The following is a 13,217-nucleotide window of genomic DNA, read 5'->3' on the forward strand; positions in this document are numbered from 1 at the left end:
GTATATATAGAAAATAGGATAGGGTGCTGGACAAACTGGACAAATTACAGTGGGCACGTTAAGTAAGTGAGCTGCTCAGAACAGCTCAATGAAAGAACCTTCTTAATGGTATACTTAGCTCAGAGCGCTGCAGAGCAGATTTCATCGGTGATCCAAGTGAGCAGAAAAATTCTCACTCTGAGCCGCTCAGTTACTTAATGCACCCAGTGTTGAAAAAAAAACATTTGATTCAGCATTGTGATGTCACTGCTATGTAATACAAGTCATATGATAATGTACATGGACATTTCAGATGGTTGTATCACAGTTTGTATCACATTTAGTCATTCACAGCTATATGTGAATGACTAAACATAGCATCTCATTTTTATAAGTGTACAGTGAGATAATGATCTGTATGTGATATTTCTTCAAACCATTTTGTTACTTACAATATGGTTACTTGGCATGTCTAGTGGTCTATTTTTTTTATTTTTAGAGTTTTACCATTTGTAAAATAGAGATCTGCGTAAGCTTGCAGTTAGAGGCCCTACTTTGCAAATATATATATGTAAAGATATATATATATATATATAGATAATATATATATAATATATATATTATATATATTATTATATATATATATATGTGTTATTGTAACATTGGTGACATTGGCTTTTATGTTGGGAAATATTTTTAAGAGAAATAAAAAACTGAAATATCTTGCATGCATAAGTATTCAACCACTGTGCTGTGGAAGCTCCCAGTTTGCACCGATGAAAGAAATTGCCCTAACGAGGACACAATTACCTTACCATTGGCCTCCACCTGTGAACCATTAAAGTTGCTGTCACATTTTCTGGATAAAAACCCCACTGTTGAAGGATCATTGGTAAGGCTGTGAATCTGAAGGAAAATGAAGACCAAAGAGCATTCTACAGAAGTTAGAGATAAAGTAATACACATGCATAGATTACGGAAAGGGTACAAAATAATATCCAAGTGTTTGGATATCCCAGTGAGCACAGTTGGATCAATAATCAGGAGGTGGAAGCTGCATCACACCACCGAGGCACTGCCAAGAAAAGGCCGTCCCTCAAAACTCAGTGCTCAAACAAGAGAGGCCAACAATCACTTTGAAGGAGCTACAGAGATCAGTGGCTGGGAGTGGAGTAATGATGCACCAGTCAACCATATCAAGAGCTCTGCATAACACTGACCTGTATAGGAGGGTGGCAAGAAAGAAGCCGTTACTCAAAAACTACCATCTGAAAGCATGTCTGGAGTTTGCCAGAAAGCATGAGAGTGACCCAGCTACGATGTGGGAAAAGGTTTTGTGGTCAGGTGAGACCAAGATAGAGCTTTTTGGCCAAAACTCAAAGCGCTATGTGTGGCGCAAACCTAACACTGCCCATGCCTCAAGACACACCATCCCTACAGTGAAGTATGGTGGTGGCAGCATCATGCTGTGGGGATGCTTCTCATCAGCAGGGACTGGGCATCTTGTTACAATTGAAGGAAGAATGGATGGAGCAAAATACAGGAAAATACTGCAAGAGAATCTGCTTCAGCCCGCTAAAAAACATTGCTCTTCCTCCACACAGTAGTGCCTTGTATACTTTCTTGTGCATTGCAAAGGAAATGTGTTAATATTAGAGGATCCTTTTTTTGTCAACCAAATGTACATATATATATATATATATATATATATATATATATATATATATATATATATATATATATATATATATATCTATTAAGAAAGGCATATACTGCACCTACCCTAACTTCTCACTTGGGTCCAGCACCTGTGTGTGAATCTATTATTATTTTTAAAACTGATATCTCAATATTTCGGATAACCTGCCTGTCTCCAGACATATTCCGTAGCCATAGTGTGACAGTGTAAACAGACAGTGTATGCCACTGACGTCTTAAGTAGGGGACACGGCTCATTTGTATACCTCTGAAAGTTGGTTACGTAAAATCCCTTGGTAACTATCCGTGATGGAAAATCACATCTAAAACCATTACTGGCCAGTAAAATAACAAGCCTGTAGTTTTATACATCACTTTTATTTTTTTTATTGGTCGGAGATTACCGCCATTTTATATGAATATGGGCCGTTGTGCTTTATTCATACTCTGTAATATTAATTAGAAACTGTACACAGATCATGAACTGGTTATATTGTAGTTAAGGCATTATTTTAAGCAGTTTGTTCACTGTAGCTCACAACATGTATTAAAAATAATGTGCATGTTTTGCAAGTCAGACTTGGAGTTTCTCTGTTACTTCAAAAGACTGCTATTCAAAACATTTGTTCCCCGAATTTCAGTTTCTTTTGGTATTACTACATATACCAACATGAGTGTTTCTATAGTTATGGATACAACTCAAAAGACTCAAAAGTTAAATATCCTTCCAATCACTTTACATGTGAGACTCATAAGTAAATGCCAGTGGTACTTTACTTGATCAATTAAGCAATAAATCCAGAGCATGCTGTTAACATAACAAGAAGAGCCTTACCAGATAGTAAAGCCCTCTTATGAGGGTTTCCATTGCTATTAGAAAATGGATATGTTAAAAAAAAAAAAAAAAAAAAAAAAAAAAACATTTAAAGTGTTTTTAGTTTGTTTTTATAGTGATTTTATGCAGCAGTAGTTTTTGTTGCTAATGAATACAAATGTTTTCCTCAATATTCCATGAGTAATGTGGTTTCTTTGGTCTAGTAGTCTTCAGGCTTTAGTATACCAGCGGTGGACTGTGTCGCTTTGTGGGTGTTTCCAATAGCTTAAATAACAGCGTGTAACACATTTTTTATTTTTTTGGTTCCTGGGTAGTAAGTGTTATTTCCTAATTGCTTATGCCTCAAAAGTATAGAAAATGGCTGTTATTCCCCACTAACTTTGCTTTTGTGACCAGGACAGTGATATTTTGAATCTACCTATTTTCCAGAACATTCCAGATAGATTCAGTGCTGAGTAAACTTGGAGTAACTTCTAGAACTTTCTAGAACTTTCCAGTAATATAAATAGTAGTATAAATACAGGGGCCTTAAGCCCACCAGTTCAGTTTAGTTCCAGCTGCCTAAGTGGATACATATCTGCATTTTTCTGAGATGGCATCAAGAGGCTGCAATGGTGGCATTCCTGATGGGTCTCCAAGGCGGTTTTACCAAGCTTCCCTGTTATCTTTGCCTTTGGGACAGCAGGGACACCAAGGCGCACTACCACAGGCAGGACTGGCCACAGCGGACCGAGTTCTCTGTGGGGAGGAACAACGTTAAGTGGGAGCCACTGGTGGACCCCCGGAAGGTGCTGATGCCACCACTGCACATCAGATTGGGCCTTATGAAACAGTTTATCAGAGCTCTAGATAAGGACTCGGCAGCCTTCAAGTACCTTCAAGACTTCTTCCCTAAGCTGTCTGAGGCAAAGGTCAAAGCCGATGTCTTTGTCGGACCACAGATAAAGAAGATCCTGGAGTGCAAAGAATTCCCCAAAAAGCTCACTAGTAAGGAGAAAGTGGCTTGGAACAGCTTTATCGCAGTGGTTCAGGGCTTCCTGGGCAATCACAAGGCCGAAAACTATGTGGAGCTGGTTGAGACTATGGTGAAGAACTATGGCACAATGGGCTGTAGGATGTCCCTCAAAGTCCATATCCTTGATGCTCATCTTGATAAATTCAAGGAGAATATGGGAGCGTACTCTGAGAAGCAAGGCAAGCGTTTCCACCAGGATATACTGGACTTTGAACGCCGCTACCAAGGACAGTATAACGAGAACATGATGGGAGACTACATTTGGGGGCTGATTCGTGAAAGTGATTTACAGTATAATCGTAAATCTCAAAAAACTACTCACTTCTAAGTCTTGTATTACTTTAGTATAAATACATTCTAATTTGGATTCATATGTTGTTTTTTTCTGACTTTATGTGAACGAAGAGACACAAATTCGCCCGTTTTCTCACTGGAAATAGGTACATTTCGAAATATCACTGTCCTGGTCACAAAAGCAAAGTTTGTGGGGAATAATAGCCATTTTCTATACTTTTGAGGCATAAGCAATTAGGAAATAACACTTGCTACCCAGGAACAAAAATTGTGTTACATAGTGTAATAACTCAACTGTTTATAAAAACATGTAAAAGAGTAAAAGTACCAGTAACTTAAGTATACAAAAAAAAAAGGATTTGAGTACATGTTTGTGTATTTGTGTGAGATTTAGTGTTTAAGTTACTGTTAGTAGGCCCTAAAATGTAAGGTTTCAGTGATTAAAAATACCTGGTTGCCTGCATTGATTTAGAACCATGATTAAACATAGTTTGATTGATAACATTCAAGGTCCTTTACTGGAGATTAGGGACCTCATATAGACCAATCAGGTTAAAGAAATCTCTGATCCATTTTCTAACTCGCATTAGGGTTCCGATTGCAATAATTCCATATGGAGCGTATAATTTTTTTGAAATTTAATATGGATTTAATAGAAAATCTTACATTATTTACCCTGTAAACACATTTAAACACAATCTAGCAAGCTTTGGTAAAACGTAGTTTTTAAAAAAAAAACAGCAACAAAAAGAACTGCCCAGTTAGTGTTTTCTTACAGTTTTGATTTTACAAAACAAGTAGAATGAGTTGTACCATGACTCTCGATCTTTACAAGTGTGGCAAGGTTCATGAAGATCTGTCTTCATTTTCTACGTGTTTGCTTGTTCAACAAGGAGAACATAAATAACACACTAAGACTCTATAGAACTATTGTGTCAATTTAGACCTTCTAACACCATGCATATACAAATGTTCTCTTTAGATAGATTAAGAGAAGGAAGCAAAATGTGGACATATTCTGTTGTTCTTTTTGCTCTCCTTGTTTAATAAGCACAAAAAACACAGAAGCTTCGGTTTTGTCATTTTCAGGTTTGCAGTTAACATTTCTCCCGTGTTTAACATTTTAGGATAAGGGCAGCAAAATAGGCTATGGGAATTACAATGTCATTTTTTGATGTGTCAACATAAGTTTGAAAGGTTTACAAAACTCAAATGTTGCTGAATTTGTCATTCAAGGTTGTTTTTAAATAATCTATTTTGACTGCTTGTTGCTTTTTTTTGCAGCCAACACAAACCATTTTTAAACTATTTGTTTCCAGTAGAAGTTTTTTTTTACATTTTTAAAGATTGTTTCAATAGCGAATCGAGTTACAATGTACAGTTTGAAAGAGTTGACTCAGTAGCTAGGCTAAACGTTAAAATGTTTCAGCCTTGGTTTTTGGGTGATGTTCTTGATGAACTATCAATGATAACACATTTTAACTGTTCAGTAGAATGTATGTGTGTGTGTGTATATATATATATATATATATATATATATATATATATATATATATATATATATATATATATATATATATATAATCTTTCCTATCTTACTTTTTCTTTGCACCCAAATAAGGCCAATTTGAAATCAGCCTTATTTATTGCTGTTCGGTCGCTTCGTGAATCTCATTTTAATATCAGACTTCATTTACACATGAGCCCTACCTACAATTTGCCTATGCATATAATTAAGGTGTAACGCGCCTTAAAATGAATGGCTAATGAGCGGCGGAGCACATTGCACGGTGGAGCGCATTTTGGTGCTTCTAACATGGCCTTAACTTGCCAAAAGTGTCATGATACAATTTTAAGGCTGGCGTAAACCCTGCGCTATAGCCTTAATGCCGTCAGAAATGCTTAATACATGTTCCCCTAATGGTTTATATTGGATATATCAGTAATGTGTGCATTTACAATTTTAACTAAATTAGAAACACATTTTCAAGAGGACTTTTTAATGTTTCTATTTAATTTTATAAAACAACCTCTATGTGTAAGTTTCAAATGATAGTAATCCTTTGTGACACTAATAGCTTTGCAGACAAGATAAGAATGTAGAAAAATGTGCTTTTTTATTTTTTCATTTATTTATTATACATTTAAAAATCTGATAAAGTGTGTTACATTGCTATGGGCCAGGGAGACTCCTGATATGTTTTGTGTTTTAAGCTTATTGCAGGATGCCTGTTCTATTTAAACAGTTACATTCAATTGAGTTCAAAGTTGCTTAATGTTTTAAAACATCTTTTAATTTAATGGAACCAGAAAAAAAAAACAATTAAAAAAAAAAAAAAAAAAAGTATTATCAGCATACATAAATAAACACTGAGAGACCTAAAAGTGTGCCCTGTGGCACTCCAGATGTTTCAGGTGTGTGGTAAAGTGCTGATAAAAAGTCTTGTCATTTTTTTCTGTTTTACAATCAAAATTATTTATTAATGTGTATTTCTGATGTTGAAAATTGCATATTTATTTTATTATCCATAAAAATTGTGAATCACAAATTCACTGAAAGTATATTGAATTCACACAGTTTAAAATCAATGTTTTGGTGGCTTAAGTAATATTTTTATATGAATTGAAACTATTCAGATTTAAGAAATAAAAGAAGGCCGCAATAGTCAACAAGAGTCTTACGAATAACAACCTTTATTAAAAAATAGATTTTAAATTATTCTTACATTTTAACTTTGTGAACAGTGCACAATCACTATTAAAACATACTTCATTCATTTTCACAGATATGGTCCGAAAAAAGAATCCCCCTCTAAGAAACTTTGGTGGTGACGGTGAAGCTCTGGAATCAACAGGTACTGAGAGTGAGGACTCTGTTAGGAACAAAGACCTTTCTTCAGATCTCATGCAAGAAGACATCAGTCCGTGTGATGCACTAGAGTCTGACAAGACGGAGGATCGTTATATGCAAGTCTCAGAGCCTTCTTCCAGTATCAAAAAAGACTTGAAAAGCTCGGCACCGAGAGAAAGGCCTGGTTTCAATTATGAAAGCCATAAGAAGGGAGGAAATGTTCCATCCTTCCCCCATGATGAAGTGACAGACATAAATATGCTGGCTTTCTCAACTCCAGCTGCTGGGGGAGTCTGTGAACTACTAAAGTCTCCGGCAAGATCAGATCCAGATGACGGTGAAGCCGGGGCCTGTGTCCCATCTAAAGACCACAGCGAGACAAAAGAGCCACATCAGTTGTCGCCAGTGTCAACTGGCGAGGCTGTACAAGTTCAAGGTGGTCAGCTGGACAACTGCCATGCCCTGGACAACTCTGTGGTCTCAGAACACCCTCAGGTATCTTCTTTAGAGCTTGGCGAGGGTGTGGACAACGAAAGTCCAGATGATGCTGCACCTTTGTCTCCAAAGCTGCAGGACTTCAAATGCAACATCTGTGGTTACGGTTACTATGGCAACGACCCCACAGATCTTATCAAACACTTCCGCAAGTACCATCTTGGTCTGCACAACCGCACCAGGCAGGATGCTGAACTCGACACCAAGATCTTGGCCCTCCACAACATGGTGCAGTTTACCCACTCCAAAGACTTTCAAAAGCTCAATCACAGCATGCTCACTGGGGTGCTTCAAGACATCAACTCCCAGCGGTCCATGGTACTGAATGGGACTTATGATGTACAGGTTTGTATAGTGTTCTGTTGTTCTTGCTCTCTATCTTGATACCCATGAACCTCACCATTAAACTTTCTTGCCTGGAAACCTCAATAATATTTGATGTTACTAACCTAGCTGTGTGTTCCAAGTTTTTTTCCCCCCTCTTGCGCTAAATTGCTTTCTTAGATCTAACTCTCTCATAACTCCTGTCTGCAGTATGTATTTCACTATCAAAGCAAAAGTAAACAAGTTAATAGGGGTGTGCTTTTGGTACATTTTTTATGAACATTTATATGCTATGCAGGTGTCAGCGTTTTAAATGTGTAAACCATATCTACGTACACACACACACTGTTTATATTACATTATGATGTAAACTGACAGCCCTGGTATGTTGTAAGCAAAGAAACTCTAAATAAGCAAATAAAGTTTTAACATTGCAAAGACTTAACTACAAGGTTTAGAAAAAAAAGTAGGTATTGAAATTAGGGTTGTAACTCGATTCAAATTTTTGATTGGTTAATTTATGGGCATCAGTTGATTTAACTGACAGATTCGTCTGTGCACATTTTTAGTAAAGGTGACAATTTTATAGCGGCTGTCCTGCATTTTAATACTGAAAAATCAATAGACTCTGAAAAAAATAAGCCCAATGGAAATGTGGTCTTTTTAAAAGCATTTGTATTATTTTTTATCTTGGTAAATGTCTCCCTTTGTATTAGTGCTGCACTATTGAGATGTACCAGTGCTGGCCCTATAGGCCCAAAGTGAATAAACTAACAAAACTTTCGTTTACATTATATTATATTCAAAGAACAAAACAAAACCAATAATAATAATAAAATACAGCTATTAATGTATACCAATGTCTGTCAACAGTTTTGCGAGTGTAACGTTACGTAACAATATAACTGGGATGACAAGTCCTTAGCAACGGTGTTTGCAAAATCCTTTTTTTTTTTTTTTTTTTTAGCCCCTTCTGTTGACAAATGACATAGATATCAAGGACATTTTAGTTTTTTAAACAAATGATTTGCGTAAAAGTGTACTGGTAAATTAAAGCCTTTACATCATTTATTTACACTTATGCGTTCTCTGAATTAATATTCGAAAAACAAAACCTTCCTTTTAAATTTGTATTATACGTATTCACAGGGATGTAAGGGCTACATAAATGTTATTCGCCATCTAGAGTGTTCTGTTAATTATGGATGTTTGCTTTTCACAGCCATCAGTTCCTTTGTTTACAGATGCCATTTTATTAAATGTGTATAGCAAACATCTACATGACTACATACTACAGCATGAACACAGAATGCATCAGTGAAGAGCCAAATCGACCGAGAATAAAACCCGTTGTCAATTGTCAATTTGTTTGACTTTGCTTTGTGCCCCATTGCCACTCAAACCTCCCTTAATGACTGATATTAGCCTTATATAGTCTGTGTGTTACTGCTAAATTACTATGCTTTTACCATGGCAAACCACAGTAAAGGGTTAGGGTTAGTATTAATTACGGTTTTGTATTACTGTGAAAGCTCTTAAAACAAAAAAGTCAGTGGTGTCTCAGATTTAAATAAGTGCATAAAGTATTTTCTCTTCAATGTGCATGCTTTGAAAAAGGATGGCTTCACAGCACATAACTGGTTACAAGAAGCATATCTTGTTGCATGCCAACAGTAATCGGAGGTTGGTCTTTGGCTTTTAATACTGGCTTTTGTTTCACCCAATTAACTTTAGATGTTTGCTATAAACACGTCTTTTTTTTTTTTTTTAAATAGTTTTGATTTTGAAATTATTGCTTCTCACCATCTGTTTGACATTAGATACAATCTTCTCAATGAAAAACACTGAAAAGTGAAAATAGTGAAATTGACTAATTCCATTTTCTTTTTAAACCAAAACACTTTTGGATGAGTTACAGTTCCAGCAAAAATAAAAATGTTATGTGAATTATTATTTTAAGTTTTAAAAGCATTTAATTATTGCATGTGTGTTTTTATTAAGTTATTTTATCTAGTAGGTTTGTATTTTTAAAAAACTAAACAAAACATTCCATTAAGAAAAAGGTCCCTAATCTTTACTATACTGGTATGTGTTTAATTGATCTAGTTGTATTGCTTTATTACTCTGTAATGCCAATACAACATGCATTTGTCTTGTAGCACATTTTGAAATACAGTCTGTAAACTATGGGACAGTGTCCAACAGGGATAAACAGTTATCGGTTACGTTTCGGTTATAGAAACTGCCATTTTTTAATTTTTTTAGCGTTTTTTTTTTTTTTTTTTTTTTTTTCAGTATGACCTTAATTACCTAAGTTCCTTGTCTGCAAAAAATAGTCTCTTTTCTTTTTGTAAACACTCTAGCTGCCCTCCTCCAGAGGGACTAATGAGCTTGCCAGAATGCAGTTTAGCCCTTTATGTTGCGAATGGACATTGTTTCATTGAAACATTTTGAATTTATCTTCAGTACCTTTTTTTTTTTTTTTTTTTTTTTTTTTTTTTTTTACTACTCTAGTGGTCCATAAGTGTTCCAGAAGTTGAAAAAAATACAAGACATACCTTTTTAAAGAAGTTTTAATGAACTCAAGAAAGATCTCCTGCTTTTTTGTTTATATTTACATATATTTCACTGTTATTATACACCATAGAAATATCTGAAATAAAATGAATGCATCTTCTATTTGTAAAAGTATTAAGTGCCAAGTATGTTTGGTCAAGACAAAACAGGGCTGAATTCAGGTGCAATATAATACAGGCTGGAATATCCTTCTCACAGACCCAGAAAAAGCCAAACCACTTCAAAAACAGGCTGTTGCAGAGCAGAGGCTCTGCACAAGGGTGTTTGTGTGTTTTGTTGCTGACATCCTTCTTGGCTCGGAAATGGGAGCCAAAATGGCCGCCATTTACACAGCCACATGATTTTGATGGTTTAATTAAAAATTTGGAATGTTGCCCAGGGGTGATCATCACTAATAAACAAAACACAGGAACAAAATACGTCCTTTAAACAAAACACTCCAAAATACACAACAGCTTAGTACATAGTAGCTCTCTGCATTTCTTTCGTTCGTTCTCTCCTACACCCTTGCCAAACAACCATTTAATCTCTCTTGTTATAGCATGTGGCCAGGGGTTTAATTGACAATCAAATCAGTCACCCCCTGGCCACATTCCACACTTTTCAGTTAAACATGTAGCTGTGCAAACGGTGGTCATCTTGGCTCCAGACTGTTCTCCTATTCCCGAGCCAAGAAGGCTGCCAGCCACAACACACACATGCATGCACGCACACACACACACACACACACACACACACACACACACACACACACACACACACACACACCAATGTGCAGAGCCTGCTCTGCCACACAAACATTCTGTTTCACTGTAAACTGTCAACTAGTTTTAAACATGTAATTCTCTGTATTTTTTCCAAGTAGCCTTACATCAGCCTTTTGTTGGTGTTATCGTTCAAGCAGACACATTGGTCGAGATTTATAACAGATGCACCATTTTATTCTGACAGGGATAGCATTTTAAAACAAGAAATAAACAACCCACTTTTTTTTTACTGAAGGGAACTGAAGTAAAACCTTAGTAAATATCTGTGGTTTCCATGGCTTAAGAAACCACAGATAAAGAACTACAGTCATGGGAATGATCAAAGTTTGTAGGGTTTTTCAGATCTTTTCAAAGCTAAGGCTTGGCTCATATACCCTTCTCTGTTGTATATAGTAAGTGCTGTGTTTTCTATTTCTCTTAGTCCCTCTTTTAATAGGATAACCGCCCCTAGCAATGATGACTTTAGCAATGTAACCTACGGTAGAATTGGTTTCTCAGTATGTATAATTTAGTGTACATTACACTCAACTAACCTTGGTTTTAAACCCTTGGGAGTTAACTATTCACTTGTATAGCACCTACCCTAACTCTGATGTGCAACAGCTAAAGATTACTTGTCAAATTCTCAGAAACAGAGGGACATTTGTTTAACTACAAGCTTTCAACTTGATGTGGTTACAGCAAAGGGAAAAAATAACAGAATACAGCCTATGTGTCATTAACGGAATTTTCCATATGTGGTAATGTAAAAAAGCATGATATCTCATTACCCAAAGGCACACAGAATGGAAGCCAGTAAAAAGTGAACTTAAATTATATTTTAAAAGAAAGGCACTGACCAGATGTTGTATAAATGTATCTGTGGAAGTTTTCAGTGCGATCTGATCTTAGGGTTTAATTCATTGCTTGCATGTTTACTATTCATGTAATATATTTAATTGGGTTTTTCGTGTGTAGTATGCATTGGTATCTTTGATAATCATTATGGCCTTTGAAGAATTTTCCATTTCCTTAAGTAAAACAATGCAGTTAGAATGCAGTAGAATTTTGCTCTTGGCGCGATTTAAAATGCAGTTCCTATAATTAAAAAAAATCATCTTCTATTTTGAGCTTTAGTACCAGTATCACTGCTGCTTTTCATTTTTGTAATACCTTTTCTTCACTTTTAAAATGTCTCTGAAGGGGTCGCCAGTGGCTCAACAAGTAAAGTTGATGAACCTTGCTGATGTCCCAGAGTGCATTCCTGCGGGCTACACAGACAGTCACCTGGAGTTTGCTACCCTTACAGTAGAGACTGCTACCAGTGAGGTGCCAGGATCAGACCACTCAGGCTGAACATTTGCTTCTCAGAGTTCGGTAGCTTGGCAACACTTAATTGAGGAGAAAACAGGGATAAATTTAAAATTGAAAAAACAAACAAAAACAACACATAAAGAACCGTGTTTTACCTTCAGAGCATTTTAGAAAGGATTAAAAGTACAAACTCTACTGTACCCAATTAAGGGGCAAGGAAACCCATTTTCAAACCTTAGCTGTTGTAGTTCACCTTTTAAGGGCTTCATTGGTTCAGACGACAGATTACAAATGTTATTCCTATCTATATTTTCCTAATTCTTTATTTTATATGGGCTTTTTTTTTTTTTTCCTTGGGTCACAGTAATTAAGAATTGTCAAAATAGCATTGAATGGGATATCGTTGTTCTGAATGACTTGGATAGGAATGGAAAAGGTCTCTCTCATTAATTAGCTTTTCACCTGAACTATGGCTAATAAACAGATTTTTTATCAATGTCATGGAGCTTAGGCCGCATTCTGTGATTGCTGTCAGCTTTTCTATGTTGCGCCTTTCCAGCTCATTTTTTTAAAATAATGGACAACACACAAGCAATCACAATACTGGTCAAAAGGTACATTTTAGTTATTCCAGTAAGCTGTCTCTGGTGGTTTGTGACAGTTTACAGATATGTTTTTTTTTTTCTTTTTCTGGTGGGTAAAACACACAGAAATGATACAGCATGTGTTCTCTCGAACACATCTTTGATGGCAGGAAAGCTATACAATAAATCACAGTAAATCTCCAGAGACAAATCTAAGACACACACTGAATATATGAATGGGTTGTATTAAAATATTACTAGAGCCCTGTAAAATAACTTTTATTTTTTATAATTTTTCACAAATTTTGTTTTCTTTCATTTTATTTTTCACAAATGTTGTTTTATTACAGATACACATTAATAAAACATCTCAAATAGATGTACATAAATAATAGTATCGTATACATCATGTTTTAACTGCATACTTATTTTTTTTATAAAACATTATCCACTTTTTAAAAAACATTTTGACATAAACAGCACCTTGCACAGAAATATTATTTAT

At 35.7% G+C, this 13,217-nt stretch overlaps 1 protein-coding gene across 4 annotated transcripts in view; it reads left to right on the forward strand.

Annotated features, from left to right (window-relative positions):
* Positions 1–13,217, forward strand: part of LOC121314903 (zinc finger transcription factor Trps1-like) — a 132,518-nt gene that overhangs the window by 21,504 nt on the left and 97,797 nt on the right. For all 4 annotated transcript variants that reach the window (XM_041248646.1, XM_041248647.1, XM_041248648.1 and 1 more), the window contains one exon: positions 6,608–7,512. In XM_041248646.1, the coding sequence (XP_041104580.1) occupies positions 6,610–7,512 (903 nt within the window). In that variant the 5' untranslated portion in view covers positions 6,608–6,609. The remainder of the gene's footprint in view (positions 1–6,607; positions 7,513–13,217) is intronic.

Source organism: Polyodon spathula, chromosome 4, assembly GCF_017654505.1.
Source record: "Polyodon spathula isolate WHYD16114869_AA chromosome 4, ASM1765450v1, whole genome shotgun sequence".
Lineage (NCBI taxonomy): Eukaryota > Metazoa > Chordata > Actinopteri > Acipenseriformes > Polyodontidae > Polyodon > Polyodon spathula.